The sequence below is a fragment of the Dermochelys coriacea genome, chromosome 9, assembly GCF_009764565.3.
Source record: "Dermochelys coriacea isolate rDerCor1 chromosome 9, rDerCor1.pri.v4, whole genome shotgun sequence".
Lineage (NCBI taxonomy): Eukaryota > Metazoa > Chordata > Testudines > Dermochelyidae > Dermochelys > Dermochelys coriacea.
The window spans coordinates 35,699,232-35,722,587 of record NC_050076.1 but is presented as its reverse complement, the minus strand read 5'-3'; the positions used below and the strand labels follow the sequence as shown (position 1 = coordinate 35,722,587).

At 42.0% G+C, this 23,356-nt stretch overlaps 1 protein-coding gene across 6 annotated transcripts in view; it reads right to left on the bottom strand.

Annotated features, from left to right (window-relative positions):
- IRS1 (insulin receptor substrate 1) overlaps positions 1-20,045 on the bottom strand; it is an 81,742-nt gene extending 61,697 nt beyond the window's left edge. For 4 of the 6 annotated variants that reach the window (XR_006274258.1, XR_006274259.1, XR_005295057.2 and 1 more), the window contains exon 1: positions 15,327-19,969. Coding sequence is in view for 2 of the 6 variants with exons in the window: in XM_038417625.2 (XP_038273553.1) it covers positions 15,352-18,891 (3,540 nt within the window). In the remaining 4 variants the exon portion in view is untranslated. Of the gene's footprint in view, positions 1-2,959; positions 3,644-15,326 lie in introns of those variants that run through there. The other 2 variants (XM_043492372.1, XM_038417625.2) reach the window with 2 other exon arrangements.
- Between the last annotated feature and the right edge of the window lie 3,311 nt (positions 20,046-23,356).

The following is a 23,356-nucleotide window of genomic DNA, read 5'->3' as shown; positions in this document are numbered from 1 at the left end:
TCACAGTCCTGTCCAGTCTTGGTTCCTCTATTTTCCCTTCCAACCATTTTTGGAATTTCTCATAGTGGAACCTTCTCATTCTCATCTCCTTTTGCCACTTGGTTTCCATAGAGCTATGTCCTTGACCTGTACCTTTTCACTTTCTTACCTTATCCCTAGATGACTGCATTGAGGTCACATGGATTCCACCACCATCTGTCTGCCAATGATTCCCAAATCTAGCCTGCCCCCTTCCACTTAACCCAACTTGTACAGGGGGATCAGACATATCCGAGATGGGCTATGGCCATCTCAAGCTAAACAGGGCCAAAAGACAGAGTTTCATATTTTTCCTTTTAAACCTCATCCTCCTCTGGAAGTGACAAACTAACAGAGAAAAGGACACTTATTCCAGAATAAGAGTGTCCATTCAGGTAGTTATATCTGTATGGCTATAACAATATAACTATTCATATAAATTTCTCCATGTAAACAAAACCTTAGTTCTGAGGGATTTTTCCTAATAGACAGATCAACTGAAATCCATGTATTGATGTACCCTAGCTTGTAGGACCCTTAAACACATGAAATTTCTGATCACCAACCAATTAAGTGACATTGAGTGGCTCAATGTTTATTGTTGTGTCCTTGATAACACAAAACTCTATCCAAAAATCTTGATTATGCAAAACAGGCTTTGAAGGCACAACAACATGCCTCATGATTTTCAAGCCCTGAGGCTAAAGGCAGCAAAGAACCATTCATTCTTCCATCTTGAAACACGTTCCTAACTTAGTTCAAAGGCGTGAAAAACAACATGCCCTAGCTACTTGTCTGCACACCTTCTGAAAGGCTTTTCCCTTGTAACAACTTGCTAGATGATCAAGTTGCATGTTGAAAAATATTTAAGGTGTTTGGGGGTTCTTGGGTTTGTATGGCTTTAAAAAAAAACCACACAAACAAAAAACAGAACGGTTAAACTGCTTGAAATTATAGTCAAAATAAATTAAGAATAACTCCAACAGCAATGTTAACCCATTTAAGATTGAAATATTTAATCATTTACACGTCTAAGTCAGAACTTAGTATTGCATATTCTGATTATTACAGAGGATGTGTTCTTAACTTTTGCTCATTAAATTGGGGTGTAGGGGGAGCAGCTGTAAGAGGAGGACAGAAGGGTTGGCGTGTATTTTCATCTCTTTCTTCCTTCTCAGTTTTCATTTTATATAAAATTAACAAATTATTAATTGCCCATTGCTTATCTACAAAACTAAACAATGAAAGATAAAAATACTGTTTTTCATAAATATTGACAAAAATGTTGCAACAAATAGAAACTCTAAAATGTTGCTCAAAAATTTTTAACCAGTTGCTTGCTAACAGCGCAGTTTTTTGTACAGCCTTATTCAATTTGCTTTTCTGCTAAATTTGAATATTGTTGTGAAGTTAGGGAAAAAACCCACAAAGAAAATAAGCCTACTCAAAATAACTTTGCAGTTATGGAGCAAGGTTGCTTAAGACACGCAACTACTAGAGGTGGTAAAATGTGCTTACTGTTTTTGAGGTTCTTGAACTGTAATAACAGAAGTGATAATATTTCTCTCTAGTTGTTAGGAATCTAGGGGATTTTTAATCTCATTCCCCCCCACAATATGTGCTTTTAAAAGTTAGAAAGTGTCCCCTTACCTATATTTAAAATTTTGTATTGCTTTGATGTATACATATGCTAGCATTAAATACACACATCCTATTAGTTCTAACAAGAAAATCAGATATTCATCAGCCCAGTTTAAATAATAATTGTAAAATTATAACTCAGTCTTGTTAATTATCCATATCATGAAACAACAAATCAAGCATTCGATAAAATATGTAATAGAGCATAGAGGAATACAAGGGAAAGAATTCAACTCTGCCCACACTTCGTAAAGGAAAAGTGAACAAGTCATAGAGAAAAAAGTTCTATTTATATATCAGAGAAAGAAGATAAAATTGTCATTTCAACAAAGCAGTTCCCAAGCAAAATGAAAATCAAGATTAGAGAATGAAAGTACGAGTTGTGCCTTCACCAGATGGTTCCATTTCAGACTCTGCATCTATGTCTTCGCTACAAAAAAAAGATGTGTATTTTTACATCGTTTGCTATCTCGGTGCAAAAATCTTAGTGGAGACAAGGTTCAGGCAGCGAACCCACTCCCCAGCTCAAAGAAAACAAAAACAAAAAACGCTCAACTGTAAGATATATGTTTTCTTCTAATGACACAAGCTGAAGAACCGTCTATGCTATTCAACTACTGAAGCAGCTGGGCCAATCACTCTTGGCTACTGCCATAAATTCTGACCACAGTATGAAGGGAAACCCTCAGAGTTAAATTCCAAAACTAAAAACAAATAAAAGATGAAACAATCAATATAAACTAACCTAAGATGGAGTGCTCTGCACTGGTGGAAGCTAAAACAGGAGAAGGTTCAGATAAGAAAATACTTCATTTTTCCATAAAATGTCACCTTAACAGTCCAAAGGACATTGCGGTAAAGTAGCAAACAATTAAATCCATACTTTAGAGACTAGACAGACACATTAATGGGAAGGGGAGAATTAAGACAGTACCAAATCATTGCAACCTGGTTTTCATTTTCTTTTTTTTTTTTTTTTTCAGAAACCTATAATATTCTAGAGACACTGCAGCCTATAAAATATTAACGTGAAAGCCTGCATTGAAAGAAAATCATAGAGAGAAGCATAAATGGACTGGGAGGATGGCCTCTATTTCAGAGAATGGTTTAGCTTTCCCAGATATATTGTGCTTATCTTGGAGCAGGGTGAGTTGAATGAAAAAGAGTTGATGAAGCATTTCTGCATACCTGAACCAGTAACTTCCAGGATCCACTAACTGGACATCACCTGTGACTAGACATGAATTATTTTTCTTGGCCTCCCTCCAATTGTGTGGCTCTGTACATGTGCCTCCTGACCTTCAAGCAGCTCCTTAAAACCTGAAGGGGCTCCCTGTGGCTGATTTCCTGTTGTCTAGGGATGAAGAACTAAAATCAGTTGAAGACCATTCTCTCATTGGGAAGGTTTTGATCCCTTTTGCCAGGATAGCTGAACCCATTCCCATTGAATGGGCTTCCCTTAAAGCAGGCTCTGGTTTGAGTCATTTAAATAAACAGAATTGATAAGGCTCTTCTCCATAGAATAGCCTGTTTTAAAGGAAAGGCAACTATAGAGGCTATAAGATTGGTTTGTTGTATATTGTTTTAGCCATAAGACTCTTCTCACTGACAAAAATGAGGCCAAGTATTATTCTGAATGTAACATCAGAGATGAACAAGGGTACACTCCATAAAACAGAGCATTGCAGATGGGTCAGAGCCCTCATTCTTGGCCTCTGAAGATCATTTTAAATTTCTGTAGACACCTACCCACAGCACAAGAGGCATGAGTGGAATAAACTGAAGCTTGAACCAACAGAATCAAACAAAAACACTCAGATCTCTTCAGGAATGCCTCAACCTTTCTATTGAGAAGGCTTTTTGGTTCTTTCTCCCTTCTACCAGAATGTTTGTCCTTTCTGCAATTCCTGAGATGGCACCATCCACCCTTGAATACTTCATGAATGTCTTTATGTTCAATACTTGTAAAGGAACGTGGGAACGTCTTGAAAAAAAACAAAACAACCAATGATTCTGTGAAAAAAGGCCAGAAGAAACCATTATAATAATCTAATCTGACCTTGTATATAACAGTCCAAGCTGTGCTCTGTGTGGTAAAGTCATGGGGTTTTTTTGTTTGTTTTTTTTTTTGTTTTTTTTTTTTAAAAACATTTTAAAAATGTACAGTTAGAAAAATATTTTTAAACAAAACAAATTGAAATTTAAACAGGATACCTTAATTTTATACAACATGGATAAAAACCCATTTTTAAATAAAAATCAGATTTAATCAGATTTTTTAAAAATAAAAATGTTGAAAAAATCAATTTTAAATTGACAATCTACATTCAAGCCTAACCTTATAATCTGTTAAAGCCATTAAATAAAATATATTTAAGTAGTATGTGTTTGTTATCAATATTATAAACAAAGTCAGAGCACTCAACTGGTTGAACTCACTTGCTATAAATCTGGATCCAAAGTCCTAAACCAGCTTTAGGCTACCTCTTCTGCAGGTGCAGAGACTATTTTCTTTATTTCACTTTATTCAGCAAGTTCAATTCAATCACCAGTTCATTCAAATATCTGAGAAACTGATTGAGAGCTAAAGAAGCAGGAAAGCTTGTTTTCTGCTTCCAAGCTATGAATAAAAATAAGGAGTGAGAGGATGAGATCTACTAGTACTAAAATCTTGAAGGACATGATAACCAGAAACAATCAATTCCATTCATTAATTACAGACAATACTTAAAGAAATGAGTTTTAAATACAAATGTGTTTTGATCAACTTACTGTTTATAAATTCATTCAGTACATCTGAGACAAGGTGGGTGAGAAATAGTATCATTTATTGGACTAGCTTCTTTTGGTTAGAGAGAGCTTTTGAGCCACACAGAGCGTCCGCTTCCATTCAGAGACACTGGATTTATGGCTTAATACAACTACCTATAACCCACTAACGCCCTCTTTTTGCCCATGACTGCTGAGATGCGTTGAATGGTCCCATGCAATGTGTGCTAACTACTTACCCTAAGCAATCTGTTCTGCCTTGCATTTTGGTGTGACACTAGAAGTACCTTTCCCAGACCTAAGGAAGAAAACTGTCACCAGGGTAGATAAAACTCAATGGATTTTAAAAATAAAATAAAAAAATAAAATCTGATTTCTTTATTTAAATTGGATTTTTTTGATAAAATGCTTTTTGAGGGAAAAAACCCCAATCTAAAGATAATTTTAATTAAGATACATTATAGTTCAAAGATATATCTCATCATGGAATAGGGATAATAAATTCTAATTCTATAGTATGAGACCATATATTCATGTAATGTTTAAAAAAAGTTTTGTAAATGAGTTCCAATAGTTCATGAATTAGGGACCCAATTTTATGGAGTTCCAGGGGCTTCTGTATAGATTATTTAGGTTAATCTTTCTATCTCCCCAATGGGACTCAGGGCTCAGTCTAGAAGATGCCCTCAGAGATGCTTAGTTTTGCAGTTCTCAAACTGTGGATTTGTTTCTCCAGAGGTAACATGCTTGTTAACAGCAAAAATGTTTTTAAATATAAATAAATAAATAAATAAATAAATAAATATAGAGGTGAGAAATAACATACCTCAATTCTATTGTCCCTCTGCAAATTTGTGTACACAGAGTCAATCCCTTACCTCTCCCTAAAAGAGCAAAGTTTCAAAAAGTTCAATGAAAAGAAGATTGTTGGGGGCAGAATAGATCTGGACAAGGAGAAGTCTGGAGATAAATGTGAGAAGGAAGGGACAGGCAATAGAAACAAAAGTGAAACTGTTTGAGCAGCATATTCCAGAAGTCTTGAGGTCTTTCTGAATGCAGCTTTCATTGATTTGAGATTGACCATACCATTCTCTCACTAGAAGGGAAAACCTATAATGGCAGCAGGCCGTAAGAGAGACCCAGTTTGGGAATAAGAACTATTCAAGAAATAGATGTTTGCTGATGATGTTTTAAAGAAAATCACACCAGTGAACTGGTGGAAGTCACTTAAGCACTTGGATTCAGACACTGTTGACGTGATCTCACTTTTAACAGCAGTAGCTTCTTCTGCCAGTGTAGAAAGAATATTTTCTTCCTTTGGACTAATTCATTCCAAGTTCAGAAATCGTTTGGGACCTGAAAAAGCAGGAAAGCTCGTTCTTCTTTTCCCAATTATGAATAAACAGGAAAATGAAGGTGAAGATGACCGAGTTAGTTGTAGAAGCCAATATTTTAAGTTTCTCAGGTTGACCTGGCTGATACCATCGATTTAATTTGGGTGTTTTTTTTTTTTTAAAAATATTTTATTTAACTATTTTAGTTAACAATTTTAACAAAAACAAACCTGATTTTAAAAAACGTGTATGTTTAACTAAATTCAAAAACTCATGCGCTTGTTTTGTTAAAATATTATATGTTTGCTGTTGAAAAAAAAAAATCCAGAATACATAACATAGTTTTAGTTAAATAAAAATGTAAATGTCTGTCTGGTGATGTTCTCCTCCTAATACAGCATGGCAAGAAAATCCTCCAAATATTAATGATTAACTTGTTGAATTGGAGATGATTCACCTCCCAAAGACTTGATAAATATCTTCAACTACCTTTGGTAAATTAAATAACCAATCATTCATTTTCTGATATAGCTGTAAAACTAATCTGAAAAGTTTTCAAAATAAATCACTTAAAAAATGTATAGTGTGTACCTTCTAAAAATGAAACCTACATCTCTCTCAGTGGTGAAGAATATGTACTAAGATTATAACAACCAACAAGAATGCACTTTTATGTAGAAATCCATGATTAAATTGAGTCTTCCTGACTAGTGATTTAAATCAAATCCACCGTCTGTCGCTAAGAAAGCTTGTGTGTCTCTCACCAACAGAAGTTGGTCCAATAAAAGATATTACGGTACCTCACCCACCTTGTCTCTCATATCCTGGGACCGACACGGCTAAACCACCCTGCATCCAGTACATTTAACATTGTTTACTAGTTAAATAAGGCTATTTAAAAATGCTATTTTAGTGCATTTTTAAGAGAGTGAAAATTTCCATCCGAATGCAGTTTGACACAAATCAAAAGGTAAAAACTTATTGTGGTAAGAAATGCATCATTCACCATTTCTAACATAATAAAAAGTAAGTCACAAATCTGAATACATAATTTTAAAGCTATATAACTGCTTAGATGCATACAGATACAGTGTATTCCCCTGGTGAGCAAGTAGTACCAAAATTGGTGCAGAGGTAAATTCTTATAGTTGCAAATCAATACATTTTAATGGTTACCAACCAATGAGAAATCAACCACCCTTAGGGAAAATAACTGAAATACAAATGCAAAAAACTGATTTTTTTTTTAAATAAAGGAGTACTTGTGGCACCTTAGAGACTTAACAAATTTATTTGAGCATAAGCTTTCGTGAGCTACAGTTCACTTCAAATCTGTAAGTCTCTAAGGTGCCACAAGTACTCCTTTTCTTTTTTGCAAATTCAGACTAACACGGCTGCTACACTGAAACCTATTTAAATCAAGGTTCCCTACTTGCTCATTTAAACACAACATTTATCCTGATTCTTCCACAGTACAAAATCCATCATTTTCACATGTTCTCTAGAGCTTGACTTGAGAATTATTACTGATGAGTCACTTATTGCACCCCTTTGAAACAAACAAAAAACCTAGGTAAGCATTAGGAATACTTACCCACAACCACTTATACACTCCCCTATCAGATTTCATTTCTAAAGCGGAAGAGAGGCAGAAGAGAGAGAAAGTACATGCAAAAATCTTTCTCCAAGTGACACCAACTGTCATTAAGGGCACAATCCAACTTCCACTGACTTCAATGGAAAGACTCCAAGAGACTTCAGAGCAAGTCAGATCAGGCCCTAGCAGAACTACAAAAGATCAAGAACCTTCCTCCCCCCCTTCTTCTTCAGTAAAAAACACAGGGCAGAGGGCTATTTCATTCCCTGAAGAGAGAAGGTTGTGGAGGTTAAGTTTGCATTGAAACAGACTATGGATCTTCAAAAAAAAAAAAAAAAAAAAAAAAAAAAAAAATGTTCAACAACATGCAGGACACCTTTTTATTACTGACTAAAAAAGGAGACTCTCCAAAAATGCATGCCATAGATGCTAAAACTGCTGATCTAGAAAGCTGTTTCTGGACAGGTCTCTTAGAGCTAGAAACAAAATAAGTCTGTCAATAGACTTAAAAATAATCCTAAATTAATAAGAGTATTTCTGATGACGCTGGTGTTTCTCTCAATTCCCTTCCCCATTCCTTTGGGAGGATGGATTGTTAGAACTTCTAATTCCTGCCTCATTTTTTGGTTCATTTTTTCCTCCCACACTGCAAGAAGCAGTTGAGTTAAACAGAGCAGCTCTCTTGTTGAGTACGTGTGATCAGGCTTCGAACTGGAGTCCAAGAAAATGTCTGAGGTTGAGAGGTGGCTATTTTTCCCCCCTGCCCCACCTTCTTTTCTTGAAATTCACTGCTTCAAAGAAACCATTGGTGATGCTGATTGCAGATTTCAGAATTCCTATGACTTAGAAACATCCACCCACATAGCAATTGAAAAAATAAATAAATCTAGATAAAAGCAAACAAGACATAAATCAAATTGGGGGTGTGGGCTTAAGAGCTCACAGATTGTATCTTTCCAGCTTCTAACACTTGCGCAGCCAGTCATCATGAATAAATTTCTACAATACTTCTGCAAATGTGATGTGTTTCCATTCTTGTATTAAGCAGATCAGTTTTTGCATGCACAGTTTATGTATCTAACTTCTGAATGAGGGATATTACCTTACCCCCCTGCCTTTCTAATATCCCGTAGCTACAACTACACTGCATACAATAGAATTTTAAAGACAGCTGATAGAATATATACAGGCAAACCTATTATGTACTACTAGCAAGAAGACTATCAATATTACAATTCAAATACTAAAACATTAAGTTTTTAGTCAGAATCTCATATTATGATTAACAGTTCCATATACACACACACAAACTTTTCACTGTCATCCCAACCCCATAGTGAATTATTGTGAAGAAAACAGCACTTTCCAATTACTCAAGTTTAAATCTCTAATGACAGTCTTCAGAGAATGTGACCTAGATATATCAAGCATGATCAGAAAGAATATATATCAAGTCATCTTTTAGTTAAGAGTGCCAGGCTTATTTAAATCTCCTTTATCTAGTCACACCTCTGTTTTGATCTATTTAAATATGATGGGGAAACTGAACAAAAAGAGGTATTACACAAGACTCTCCTCTTCACCACTATTTTGTAACATTCAAACTGCTGTAATTGTTTATAATCAAAATCATTAATTTACCAAAACAAGGAACAATTAAAAAAGAGAATTAATGCTATTCAGTTTAGTGAACATGTACACTTTCAAACTACATTTCAGAGACCAAGTTTCAGTTTTCAGCATTCTGACAACCTGGAATTGTAACCATAGTTATTTGTATTTCAACTCTTGCCATAAAATGTAAGAGAAGATTTATTGTAATAGTAAGTCACAACCATTTTGCAATTTGAGCTTTTCTTTTTATGAGCTACCCTTTAAATTAAATAGTTTAAAGGGGATTTGATTATAAATGCAGGATATGAATAATTAAATTAGCATGTATCAAGATTTTTCATCTAGCAGGTTTATTACAGTAGTCCGAGTAGTAGCACAGTGTAAAGAAAAAAAGCCCTAAAATGAAAAACTGGAAGAAAAAAAAAAGTGCAATTTAAAAATCAGTGTGAATATTATTCCTTTTTTTTACTATGAGGATGTTTACATGACAACAAGATCCTTGTTGCTAAAGGAGTTATTCATTCATGCTTATTCTGTATTTAAAGTCCGACGTTAACAAACAGGGTTCTGTGCATTATATAATCACAGCATTCAAGTGCAATGACAAAGAGCACAGGACAAAAGAGCAAGTGGAAAAATCCTGCTCCCCTCACTCAGGACAATAGGATGCATAACAATGTGAATGGGATTCTGTGATAAATAGGAAGCAGGAACTCTAAGAAAGCTTACTTTGGAAAATAGGTTATCCTAAGTAATGAAGGAGGGGGAAAGAAAAATATAAAATGAATCAATTTTAACTGTAATGATTTTTGCTGTGAACATTTTTCCAAGTTATCCATGCCATCTAAATCTTACAGACCGCCAGCTTTTCTATTTCGAGTTCTACCTTCCTTGATTTTCAAATCAAAGATCTAGATGAAACTTGGTACACAAAATCTAAGTCCAAAAGCTAATTAGTTTTGAAAACAAAAAAAAAATTCACCTGAATGTCACGAGAAACAGAAATTTGAATTTAAGACTGTTCCTTTGAGACTTTATTTTTAAAAATAGTTTCTACAATCAATATTGAATTAATTTAGTCTGTTTTGAAAAGTAAAAAAAAAAATTCCCTTCCTTTACATAAGTGTGCGCGCACACACACAGAGTCACAGCAACTTTATCAAAAAGATATTCAGATGTGGATTCAATTAGCCTCACTGGTTGTAATCAAGTTTTTGCAAAACCATTATAAAAACTGTATGCTCCTAATTGAAATTTTCAAGTTCAGCTGTTCACCAGGCTGCATCCCATAAGTTATACAAGTAACGGAATACACTGAAGATCTTGGTCAGATTACATTGCAACTCCACAGGTGTTGGTCGCATATGTTCTTTAGGGTTCTACATCCCAGCTGTTAAATGTTTAAAACCAACCCAGAACACTTATGTTCTTTTTACAATCACCAGCTAAAAAAGGAGTGTCATCCTTAACTTTCAATTTCGTTTGTTTTTTTAAATTTAAACATGATCCTAAATGTGATTTTAATACTGAGTACAAAACCTGTGTGCCACGGATGCTATTTTATTGCCTACTTGGTGTCCGATTACGTAGTCTCCAATGTATAGAAGAAGGGCTCTATTAACCAGAGAGAAAAATCTTGAAAGCAATTTTCCTAAAACAGCCATGCAAGTCAGAAGTCCAGGCTAACTGTTTAATGCATCTACAGTAATTACATTAAAGGAATAGGTCTTCAGTTTGAATTAGGAATAAAATATTTAAAGAGTGCAGAATATACTAATAATTTAACAAACTGCAAGCACACAGTGACACACAGTCTAGGTTTTAGCAGATAATTAGTTGAGGGGAAAAAATATGTACATACAGTATAAAACACCCTCTTTAGTCTATAATAATACTGCTGTAGCATGTATAAATTGCATATCTTGCTGATGTTCAAGTTACTGCTGCCCCAGAGCTAAAGGCTTCTGAACCTTTTGTCTTTTGAAGTGCTTCAGTTTTTTTAATTGCATGTAGATAAATCTGCTACATTTTTAAAGTAACTTAAGTCCACAAAGTTTTTTAAATTATGAAGTAAACTTAGAAAAAAAGCTATAAAGCTATTTTAACTGCAAGTTAGAGAAAAAGTGGTATTTGAAAATTTTGCTTAGTATATTACACAAGAATTTCAAGATGGCTTCATATTTCAAATATTTTGTGACTCTGTATTCAGATCATCAACTATCAATTCCTCATCTTCGTAATGTTGCCAATTGTGAGAGGCTCCTAAATACCACACCAGCAGCAGGGAAGAAGTAGATGTCTCAGTTAATTCTGCACTGAGAAATCCCAGGAGAAGCCAAGTGAAACTTACAAGAATCCTTGTCAGTTTCACTATACCAGAGTTTACAGCTACCAGAAAAGGCAGGACACAGAAAAGAGAAAAATCTAAGAGTGGTCCATACACAAATAGATTACTGTTCCTTACTAAGAGCACAATAGATTACTGTTCATTATCAAGAGCACAGAAAGAAAGCGAAAACACTCTTTTCCCATAACCCAGGAAGAGAAGAGGAAAGACTGGGGGGGAGGGGGGAAGGAATGTAGTTGTCTGGCATAGGTCTTAAAAATTGCATGTCAGCTCACCAAGGTTGCTAATAAGTGCAATCACAGAGCAACAGGCTCCTTCTCTAGAAAGGAGGGGTGGGGGGAAGTATCCAAAGCACTAGAAGTTCTTTCTGAGGGACAAAGGAAGGATGGATTAGAGCAGCTGGAACCACTGTAAAGGAACTCAAGGAACAGGGTGGAATTTAAACTGCTGATCCTTTAACAGGCTGGGAGAGGAGCAAGAAGCAGAGGACCCTGGTGTTGAGAAACAGTTAAAAGTTTGAGGCCCCCTGTCAACTCAGGAAAGCAGCAGGGTTTGGGATAGCAGCAGCAAAGAGGTATGGGGACAAGAACATAGATGGAGTAAGAGGGACAGAAAAACAGAACAGATTTGGAAACAAGCAATTTGTTCAGGGGGAAATCTATTAGAGTGGGCAGAACTGATTTTTGATGGAGACACAGAATGGGAGATGTTTCAATATCATTAAATGTGCATAACATGCATGGCTTGGGGAGAGGGAGGTTGTGGTAAGGTGGCTCACGTTTATTCACCTGCTAATGAGAAGCTGGAAAGTCCTGATCTGACAAGCTGGGACAACAAAATATTTTGGTCTAGATAAATAAAATCTGTCCAAGTAGTTTAGACCTTTTGTGCATGAAAGCTGTCCTATGAAATATATATATAGAATGCAATCATGTATATAACTTTTTGCCAATTTCGGGGCTTAAAAGATATCATAATGCATATGAACCAGGGAGCCAAATAAAGGGTGCATAAGCTTGTCTCTGGTTTCAGAGTAGCAGCCGTGTTAGTCTGTATTCGCAAAAAGAAAAGGAGTACTTGTGGCACCTTAGAGATCACTCTCCTTACAGTGTGTATGATAAACCCATTGTTTCATGTTCTCTGTGTGTGTGTGTGTGTATATAAATCTCCCCTCTGTTTTTTCCACCAAATGCATCCGATGAAGTGAGCTGTAGCTCACGAAAGCTTATGCTCTAATAAATTTGTTAGTCTCTAAGGTGCCACAAGCTTGTCTCTGTCCTTCTCCGCTCCTACTCATCTCTATCCCCTGCCCTGCCTGCTTCCCCCTTCCTCCTCCCTGAGCCAAACCCAGCTCATATCTCCTCCAGTCTAGCCCCAACCTCTTCTCATCCATCTGACCCTCTCTTGGCATTCTGATCAGGTTGCTTCCTCCTTCTCAGCGCTGGGGCACCAGCAAAGGGAGCAATGAAAGCACAGGAGAGAGAGTCTCCCTGCCCTCAATTCTTTTTAGTGCCAGACTGGTGCAGCCCCAGCAGCCAGAGGAGGAATTTCAGGGAAAGTCCATCTCAGCTCCAGGATGGAGCATGCTCCCTTGGCTCTGTGGAAATGGTGCATGCACAACCAGATCACCCACACAATCTGTGTGGGAATGGAGTATGCGCCATGCAGATGGAATCTGCAGAGAAGTCATTTAGCTGTCAGCCTCTACAACTTCATGTTTAGTAAACAGATTTTTCAGGAACCTATAACATAGCCAATGTTGAGCAGATTTTTTCAGGGAAGGCAAAAGGCACACCCCCCTTGACACTACAGCAATACCCTTGCCAAATTTTAAATCCTGCCCAAAAGGCATGAAGAGTCTAGCACATGCTGATAAGATAAAATAAGACTACCTTAATAATACATTGTTCAAATAAGTGATAATTGCAAATGTTAAAATAACAAATATGGAAAAGGGTGTATTGTTTTTGTTTCAGGTATTTGCGATTCACACTTTTACCTGAACTGGTGAGCCTAGTGTAGAAGGAAAATCCTACATTTGATTGTTAAATCTTTTATCAAATCCACTCCCAGTGGTGTTAGTACTTTACACTAAGCGAAGAAGCAATAAACATATTCACTGAATAAGTGTGTTATTACAGTTTCATACTATTTGACTGTATTTGTCCAACTATGTTGTTGTAAAGGAGTTAAATACATGAAAAACTATACAGGAGTTAAATACAGAAAAAATACAGAGATCAGGAAGAGTGTTAAAATTTAGATTCATAGAATCATAGAATATCAGGGTTGGAAGGGACCCCAGAAGGTCATCTAGTCCAACCCCCTGCTCAAAGCAGGACCAAGTCCCAGTTAAATCATCCCAGCCAGGGCTTTGTCAAGCCTGACCTTAAAAACCTCTAAGGAAGGAGATTCTACCACCTCCCTAGGTAACGCATTCCAGTGTTTCACCACCCTCTTAGTGAAAAAGTTTTTCCTAATATCCAATCTAAACCTCCCCCATTGCAACTTGATTGGAGTTGTCTATTCATAATAGAAACCTTGGAGCAAAACTCAGTTGTATAAAATATCAGTATTCCTGTACAATATGTGGAGAAAATGTTTTATTAAAAAAACACTTTGTATTCAGTTTCTATTTGGCAGATCCATCACATTGGTTGCAAAAATATTCTTTGTCCTATGCACATCTTAATACAACAGGCTGACAAATTTTGCCTAGATTATTCGTTCATTTTTAAACATTTTAAGCTTATAATCAGAGTCCACTCTACACCATTTGCTTCTTCTGCAGTTTGCAGATACTTATAAAATTGTGCTTTGCTAAATTTGGTATCAACACACACACACACACACACACAGTCTATCAGAGTTCCTTTAAAGCACTTTGAAAACATTACCAAATTAATCCTCACAGCAACCCTGTGAGGTAGATACACACATTTTACACATGGGAAAAATGAGTTAGAAAGGTTAATTAGCTTGCCCATGGATACAGGAGTTATAACTGACCACACTAAAAACTTAGAACGTAGGAGCTTCTGAATCCCATACCCACTCCCATGTTCAACATAGTCCACACCCCTTTCTTTTACATCCCCTCCTCCATACCCTCTCCCTCCACTTACTGGGAGTTTTAAAATATATATTCCTAAAGATTAAAGGAATGAGATAAAAGTGCCACTAGAAAGCATTTTAGTCTCAGCATCAATATTCAAGAAGATTTCACAGAGAGAACCACCTCACCATAACGGTTCACAAAACATGAGACCCCATTGCCCCTTGCCTGGAGAAGCTTACAGTGTGTCAAGTCTGAAAAGCATCCATGATTCAAGGAGGCACTGTCAAATCCTAATTTTGCTTCTGGAAGCAACAGCATATTTAAAGCCAAAATGAACCAAAACAGTCATTTAACCCTTTGAGTTAAGACTTGATGTGGCTGCAATATTTTCCAAAACACTTCCCACATAGGAAAAAATATTTTCAGTTCAAAAAAACCATACCATCTAGTTTACAAAAGTCACCACACCACTCTAATTACAGGAACTTCCTCTAGAAGGAATAAGCTTCAACGGATTAATCACCGTTCCAGACTTTATCCAACCTATTTTTGTTATCTGTTACCTAGGGACCATCCTTAGGTGTATTTTGGTCTATTTTTCCCCACAAAAACTTAATTATGCAATCTTTGAAATTGCAGCTATCAAAAGATTAACTCAGTGAGTGAACCTGGATCTTCTTCCCACGCCTCCACAAATACTCCACACACTTAAAGGGCTCTATTTGAGAATAGGACGTGAACGTGCAAAGAAACAAGAGAAAAAAAAAAAACTGTTCTCCAATAAAACAAGAGAACACTACAGACCGCACCTTAAGCTACCCCTTTAGAAGACAGTTCAGTGGTTTGAACAACCTCCAACGAGGTGCCTGATTTTTACTGGCCCTTTGGGCTCACTTTTACGTGGGCGTTTCTACTCGTTTAAAGGCCTCCCCCCCCCCGTGCACTCACCTTCTCTCTGGCTCTTGCCCAGCTATTAGACGTCCTCCCGCCTCTGGAAGCTGATGCTGGCATATGCACTCAAATCGTCGCTAGAGTGGCTACTCCCACAAGGCTGATTAGGGGCTTTGGGCGGCGGCTGCCCCCCCCGCAGCACAGAGGTGCCCTCCTGGGGGAGTTGGCGACGCTGATTAAAATCCTTCACCAAGTCCAGGTCGATGTAGTTGAGTCCGTTCTCAAAGCCACCCCCGGCCCCGAGGGGCTGCTGCTCCCTCCTGGCGGCCGCCCCCAGCTCCCCCGCGGCAGGCCGGAGCCAGACGTTCTCGAAGGACGCCGAGCTGTGGCGTTTCACCTCCCCGGCGCCCCCCGGCCCGTAGAGCAAGGGCGCGTTGAGGCCGCCGCCGCCCGCCGTGCCGCGGGCGTTGCTGGGGGTGGAGGAGAAGGTCTCGGAGCTGTGCCGCCGGCGGCCCCCCTGCGGGTCGGCGCGGATCACTTTGGCGCTCTGGTTGCGGCCGGGGCTGAGGCTGACGCGGGTGAAGGCGCTGTTCGCCCCGGGGCCTCCTATCAGGGAGGAGGAGCGCGGCGGCGCCGCTGCCAGCTCGGCCGGCGGCTGCGCCTGGGCGGCGGGGGGGTTCTCCGGCGCGGCGCGGCCCGTCCGCATGTCGGCGTAGTTGAGCAAGAGGGCGGGGGACGGGGGGTCGCCGCAGCCCGGGCAGGGCCCCCCGGCACCGCCCCCCTGTTCCATAGCCACATAGTCCCGGCTGCCGAGGGCAGCCCCTCCTCGGCCGGGCCGGGCCGCAGCTGCCGCCCCTACGGCCGCGCAGCCGGCTTGGCAGGCAGCCCGCGGCGGCCCCAGCTCCATGTTCATGTACTCGGAGGCTCCGTCCCCTCGGGGCCGCGCGGCCGCCGGGAAAGCCGGCTTGTCACTCGCCACGAACTCAATGTTCACGTACTCGCCGGGGCTCTTGGGCTCCGGCAGCAGCGGGGGCTGCTCCCGCGCCCGCGGCAGGGTGCTGGCCTTGGGGCCGTCCAGAGACAAGCGGGTGGGTCTGCTCAGGCGGCTCCGGCTCTGCGCGGCCGCCTGACGGGTAGGCTGCTGCGGGGGCTGCGCCTGGTAGGGACCGCCGGCGCCCTCTTGGCCCCCGCCTCCCCCGAGGCTGTCGCTGCTGGTGGAAGAGGACGAGTCCTCCGCGGCGTAGAGCAAGCGGCCGGAGCTGAGGGAGATGCGCAGCTGGGGGCCGCTCTCCTCGGCTGCCCTGCGCTGCGCGTGTTTGAAGGAGCGCGGCAGGGAGAAGTAGGAGTAGATGGGCTTGTGTGGGGGCTGGGCCGGGCCCTGCGCCGAGCCCTCCTCCGAGCCCGGGGGCCCCGAACTGGCGAAATAGCAGTCCGGGGGGGTGCTGGTGGCGGAGCCGCTGGCTGGGGACATGTTGATGTAGTCACTGCCGCCGCAGGGGAGCTTCCCTTCGCTGCTCTCCACCGAGAGCTTTGGGTGGTGGCCAGCCCCGTTCGTCCATATTTTGCCGTAGCCGGTGGGACCACCGTCAGGTGAACAGCTGCCACTAGGGGACATCATCATGTACCCATTGGAGTCCACCATGGCTTGGGCGTGGCGACCTCCCCGGCCAGGATTGATGATCTGCTGTGGGGCTGACACGCTCTTGGGGCTCATGGGCATATAGTCACCGCCTTTGGGAGCGCCACCACTGCTGGGCACAGGGGCCACCCCAGGTGACATCGGCATGTAGCCATCATCAGTGTGTGGGGTGGGGTTGGTCCGGTGGTGGCTGCCCTCCAGATGGCGCATCTCCAAATGCTCCTCAGGATAGGAATGAGTGGGCACAAAGGCAGAGTGCCGGTAGGAGGGCAGCCGGTTGCCACCACAAGGGTAGGAAGGCAGCATTTCCGTGTATTCCTCAATGGAGGCCACCGAAGACTGTGAGGGTGTCTTCTGGTGGGAGATGGTGGGTGAGGTGCCTGCAGAGTGAGTCCGCTTCCTGAAGCCCTTCTCCAGGTCAGTTACCTCCTCTCCACCACTCCGGGGGCAGCATGGGGTGCCAGGATAGCGGCACTGCTGTTGCTGTGGGTGGCAACTGCGAGGGATGAAGTGGCCATTGGGAGCTGCCAAGCTGCAGGATGAGGCAGCCTTGCCCCCCATACAGATGTAATTGTTGAGCTCCTCATCCCCCCGTGCTGGCGGGGTGTGACCCAGAGAGTCTGGAGTTACACTGCGAAAAGAGCTGCGGAAATCACAGGGGCTGGAGCCATATTCGTCAGAGGAGATGAAACCACCATCACTGGGGGAGCCTGATACAGAAGCGCTGGACCTGCGTGGGAAGAGGCAGTCTGAGGTGGAGCCATGACCACTGGTGCTGCTGGATGACAGGCTGACTGGGCTGGTGGCTGAGGGGGAACAGCGTGAAGAAGGCATTGGGATGGAGCGACTGTGGTTGAGTGGAGGGTGAAGCCTGGAGTTGCCACGGTGCCGATGTGAATGGGTCCGGTTGGCACTGGGACTTACTGGGCTGCCGTCCACCGAGGCAGGCCTGGACATAGTTCCTTCCCCATCACTTGACGCTCTGACTCGGAAAGAGCTGGGTTTTCCCCCTGTTCCTCCTCCACCTCCCCCAGCAGGGGAGGTAGCAGTCACACTCTCAGTCCTGGACCTGCGACTGAGCCCCACCTGGCTGGGTGGGGGGTTGTTGACATGGTGTCTGCTGCGGAGGGGCACAGAGATGGGATTGGAGCAGTTGGAGGAGGACTGGCTCTTGCTGCGGGGCCGGAATTCCTCACTCATGGCCCGCATAGCCTCCAGGATGGTCTCATGCATGTTCTGTGCCACCACCGAATCATCCACCTGCATCCAGAACTCACCAGGCCCAGTCACCGCAGAGCGCCCCACCTCAATGAAAAAGAAGTTCTCTGAATGGCCACAGCGGCGGATGTTGAGTAGCTGCAGTACCACAGCAGCTGCATCTGAGTTCAGCTTCACAAAGCTGATGGTTTTGTTGGTCAGGCACAGGCGGTAGATGCCGATCAGGTTCTTCGTCTGGCCCAGACCTTTAGGTTTCAGGATCACTTGCCAAACCTCCTTGAAAGCCGGGCCAGGGACCACCTCGCCATAGCTATCGTCACCTGCCTCCCCCAATCCTGCACTGCCACCCCCAAAAGAGACATCACTGTGGTGGTGGTGGTGGCGGTGATGATGGAGGTGGTGGTGGCCCTTGGCCCGATTGTGCAACTGCAGCAAGGCTTGGTACCAGCTCTCCTGCTCAAGCTCATTGTCAGCTGCAATGGCAAAGTGCTCGTCCTTGGTATAGAGGGCCACTAGGTGCTTGTTCTTGGAGTCTGCCCGTTTATTGATGTTGAAACAGCTCTCCAGTGGGATGGAACGCTTGGGGGCTCCTGACTTATGTCTCCATTTCTTCTCATTCTCATAGTACTCCAGCCGGGCAGGTCCTGACTCGCTGGCTGCCCTCAGCACGAAGAAGCGTTTATGCATGCTTTTGGGTTTGCGCAAGTAGCCCACCTTCCTGACATCTGAGAAGAAGCCCTCGTTATTATCTGTGGGGCTAGCCATGGTGGAAGGAGAGGTGGTGGTGCTTTTATGGCAGCTATCAGCCCACAGGCCCCCAAAACTGCCAAGCAATGCAGGAAAAAAATACCTCTTAAAATACAATTCATGCAACACAATCACAATAAAAAAGCAAACTAGCTCAGAATCCCCTCTCCAAAACGGGATGGGGGGAGGGGATACTGGCAGGGTGAGAGCAGCTGTTCAGTGGCAGAGGCAGCTTCCAGCACCACAGCAGCCTTTATATTGCTGTTTATGCCCAAATCACCCTTAGGAGGGTCAATATATCCTTAAAAAGTCCAGTCCCAGTCAGTCCAGATGAAAGTCTAGTTCTCCCAGCAGCCGCCGCCGGGGAAGAGAAGAAACGCATCTTTCAGTCGTATGGGTCGGATTCCTCTGTAGAGAGGAGCAGGAAGGGGGTCCCCCTTGCTTTGCTCCAAAACACCCCCTCCCCTTCACAACTTCGCCTCAGCGAGCGCAATCTCAATCTCTGTAGCAGATCAAAGATCCTCTGGGTAGCGGTTTGTTTTGCAAAGTCCGGGGCTTACACCCCAAAACACACGCCTCTTCTCACCCCCCCCCCCAAAACACAGCCCAGCCCAAAAATCAGCGCTGTGCCTGCTGCTGCTGCCGCTGCCGCTTATGCGTGAGGAGGCTGGCGACCCCATTCAGTCCCATCTCGTTAGGAAGAGAAAGTGCCATTTCAACACAAAATGCAACCAGGCAGCAGCAGGAGGGGAAGCAGCCCAAGTGGGGAAGGAACATCCTCTCTTCCTCCTCCTCCTCATTCCAGTCGGGAAAGGCGCCGAGGCCAGCAGCAAAGCCCCCTCCTGTGCCCCAGGCTGAAGGCGGGTCTGGGGCTGCCTGGCTGACTTCTCCTCCTCCAGCAGCTCCTCGGAGTTTCGGAGCGCCCCAAACCCAAACAAGCGGCGGTGTCTGTGTTTATGAGTCCGGCCCCCTCCAGCCGCCGCCGAGACTCAGTCTCACTCCAAGGGGAGAAACACGTGACGGCGCCAGTGCGTGGACCATCCCAGCAGCGGCCGAGGGAGGCTCCAACCTAGCCTGGTGCCGCGGCATTCCAATCCGCCCCCTCCTCCCCGCCCGCCGCTCCTTTCATTCAGCGCCGCGGCGGCTGCAATTACCTTCGGGCCCTGAGCCGCCCGGCGCCCTGGGGGGCTGCCTTCCTATTGGCAGCGCGGCCTGTCCCTCAACCCCTCCACGGGGGGAGGCGCCCAGGCTAGGTTGAGGAGTGGCGCGTAGTAAAAAAGGCGTAGACGCCATTCACTGGCGTGTTATTTATAAACTAGGGGCTTGCGAGTGAATCTCCGCAGTGTGGCAACTTTGATCGAGGCGCTGTTGCTGCGTTGCAACCACGAGGCTCCCTCCTCTCCCCACCCCTTCCACATACAAGCTGCGTCTAAATTCCAGTGTTGCCTGATCTGCAATATAGACATAAGGGTGCTGAAAATCATCTCTCCCCCCCCCCCCCGCATCTATCCCCGCTCTCCACCATATTAGTGCAATTGAGGCTTCCCTTTCAAAGAGGGTAAAGATGGAAAGAAATTAATGCAACCGCTGAATTCAAAACAGAAACGTCCCCCTCTCCCCAACCCCCTCCCCCCCAAACAAATAAAATCCATCCGTAAACTGTTCATGAATGTCTATGGAATTGGAGATTTCTGTAACATAATACAGAGTGACTCTCCTGTGCCGAAGTAAGATTGTTGTCCTCTGGGCGGCTCAGAACACTGAGTTAAGACTATCCCCGTGAGCAAAATTTTAAAATAAATAATGCAACTTTATGTTGCATAATGTTTTCCATATAATTTGGATCCCAAAGTTCTATACCGTTTCAAATAATATAATCCCAAAGAAGACCAATAATAGCAAAAGGGTATGAGAAATTAAAGGAAGAGACACGTTTGGAGCTGGGAATTTAAAACAGGATATGCATACAGGATGCATAGTTTTGAGACGATTTTGACTGCACCATTGACAATAGAAGATTTCTGTGGGATTTTCATTTGTAGGGATGTTTATAGTTGAAACTCAGCGGTGACTGATTTTGTTATTGTAATTTTCCTAGTAGCATGGAGCCACAAATCACAGATTTTACTTATTGTCTATGCAGTTGGGCCCTGAATAAAGACTTTTATTGATGAGTGGAGATTTATCATAGCTGGAAATCCAAATCTATGCTATCATCTTTTACAGCAGAATTATGTGGTAGAGATTCCCTGTAGAATTTCTCCAATGTGGGGTCAAGCCGTTAAATATATTTCCCGAAATCATTATATGCTAAATTAAACTGAATAGTCAACATGATTTGACGTTTACAGTACTGAAATGTGCTGCATGCGTAACTTTTATTTCACTGTTAGGGTGAAAGAGGATACGAGAAGTGTTGCAATCCAATTCTAAAAAAATAAATTACTCAACGCTGCCATCTCCAGGACAGTTCATTAAAACATCCTTGAACATCTTTTCTCTTTAACACTCCAAATATAGAGCGCATATATATATAAGTTCCAGATTGGTTTGGGTTTTTTTAATGGTCTCTATATATTTATTGGAACATGAATTAATCCACATATTTTATACAGTTTAATAGTTCTTTAATATGTGTGTTGCTGGCAATATATTTAGTGAACAGGCTGTTATTGATATGATACTTTTAGTTTGATAATTTATGTAATAAAATGCAATAACAACATTCAGAACTACTTTCAATATTGAATTAGAATGCATAATTTTAATTTTATTTGCATTTAGGTGGGCCCAAACATGGAATAACTAGTGCAAAATCATTAGGTAATGTTCATCTATTGCAAGGAATATTATCAAATGATCATTAGTTGTAAAATTATTTTAAATCATGAGTAATCTAAACAAAAATGAAATGTTCTCATTGAAATATTTGCAGCAAAATTTGGAGAGCTTAGAGATGACAAGAGGCATCATTGCAGCCTTAATGTCTTTTCCTCTTAGAGTTAATAACTAGATAAAATGCCAGTTACATGACTATTATACTATTATTTGTACTGTGCAATACCTAGGAACAGAGTCATATTGTTAAGAAGTGGTCAGGAATGCAAACTGTGTATCACCTATATGGCTTTCTCTTTGCCATTGTCAGCTCCCTAAATACGCACCCCTTTGCAAAATAGTTAAGCAAAGAAGCAAGGAGTTATACCAAAAATAAATCAGCTTCATGTACACTGGATTTCAGCACATTATGGACCAAATCTTACACTATGCTGTGTAGGGACAGGGTTGGGAGGTTCCTCACCCCAAACTTCATGGAGCTGATGCTGGGCAGAATTTCAGCCTTAAATGACTGTTGAGAACAGTGATTAGCCACCATGCCAGCCAGTCAATAAAGAATTCCAAGGGGGTATGGCTTGTGGACCATAGGGCAAGGCCAGACCCCAAAGCCAGCTAGTGTACATCCTGCATACCACAGCCTGTGCTAGTGGGTCGTGCACACTGCTGCTTTTCAAATTGGTGCAGCTGTCTGTGACAGCATGACTTAGGTACCCTTCTCCCTGTCCCCAGAGGCACATGCACCTGTGTAGACACCCAACGTAGATTTGGCTATTGTTGTTGAATGGATACGTTTTGAAGACGTTATATTTCTGGTAATAAATAACAATGTCTCAAATTTACTGTATATAGTGCTTTTCTTTCCAAATGATCCCGATGTATTTCATACATGATATTGGGATATACAACACTGAAATACAATCGCTTCTGTCATGCAGCATGCTGCACAAGAATGATGGAGAGGAGATTTGGAACAAGAATAACGGGGTAAACTTTTACACTTTAAAAAAAGTGTTATGAGGTCATTAATGTCCACATTCAGCAGTCAGGATTGTCCACTCATTTATCACCAACAACAAACTCACTTTGCAGACATCAAGATTTTTTATTCTATTTCTGATTTTCAAATTGAATGTTTCCATAACTGTCTTCAAACATTTCTATACAGATTTGAGCCCTTCATTTGACACATTATAAAAGGGAACATCTTATACTTTTATCAGGCTTTCAAAGCTACAACTTTAGTGGACAGTTTACATCCCAGCAGACACCATCTTGGAGGAGTTTTTTAACTGTTTGAACTTGGGTCTGTAGCATATTAAACTCTGAAATATTCAATTTTTTTATAATCTAACAATATTCAAGTGTGCAGGACAGCACACCAAACAAGCAGGATGTGTCTCTTCCTGTATCCTTTCTATCCTTTTTCTATGGAGCAAGGTATGCTTTAGCACACATGGATGATGCAGAGGTCCCTATTTTGATGATTGTGGCAGGATCCTTAAACCAACACAATTATATTTCTCAAACACCTTCACCCTGCACTGAGGTTACACATATTTAAATATGCCAGAACTAACTATTGTTATAGAGACAATAAATGTATTCATTATGGAGAAATGAAGGAAATATAATAATCGACCACGTT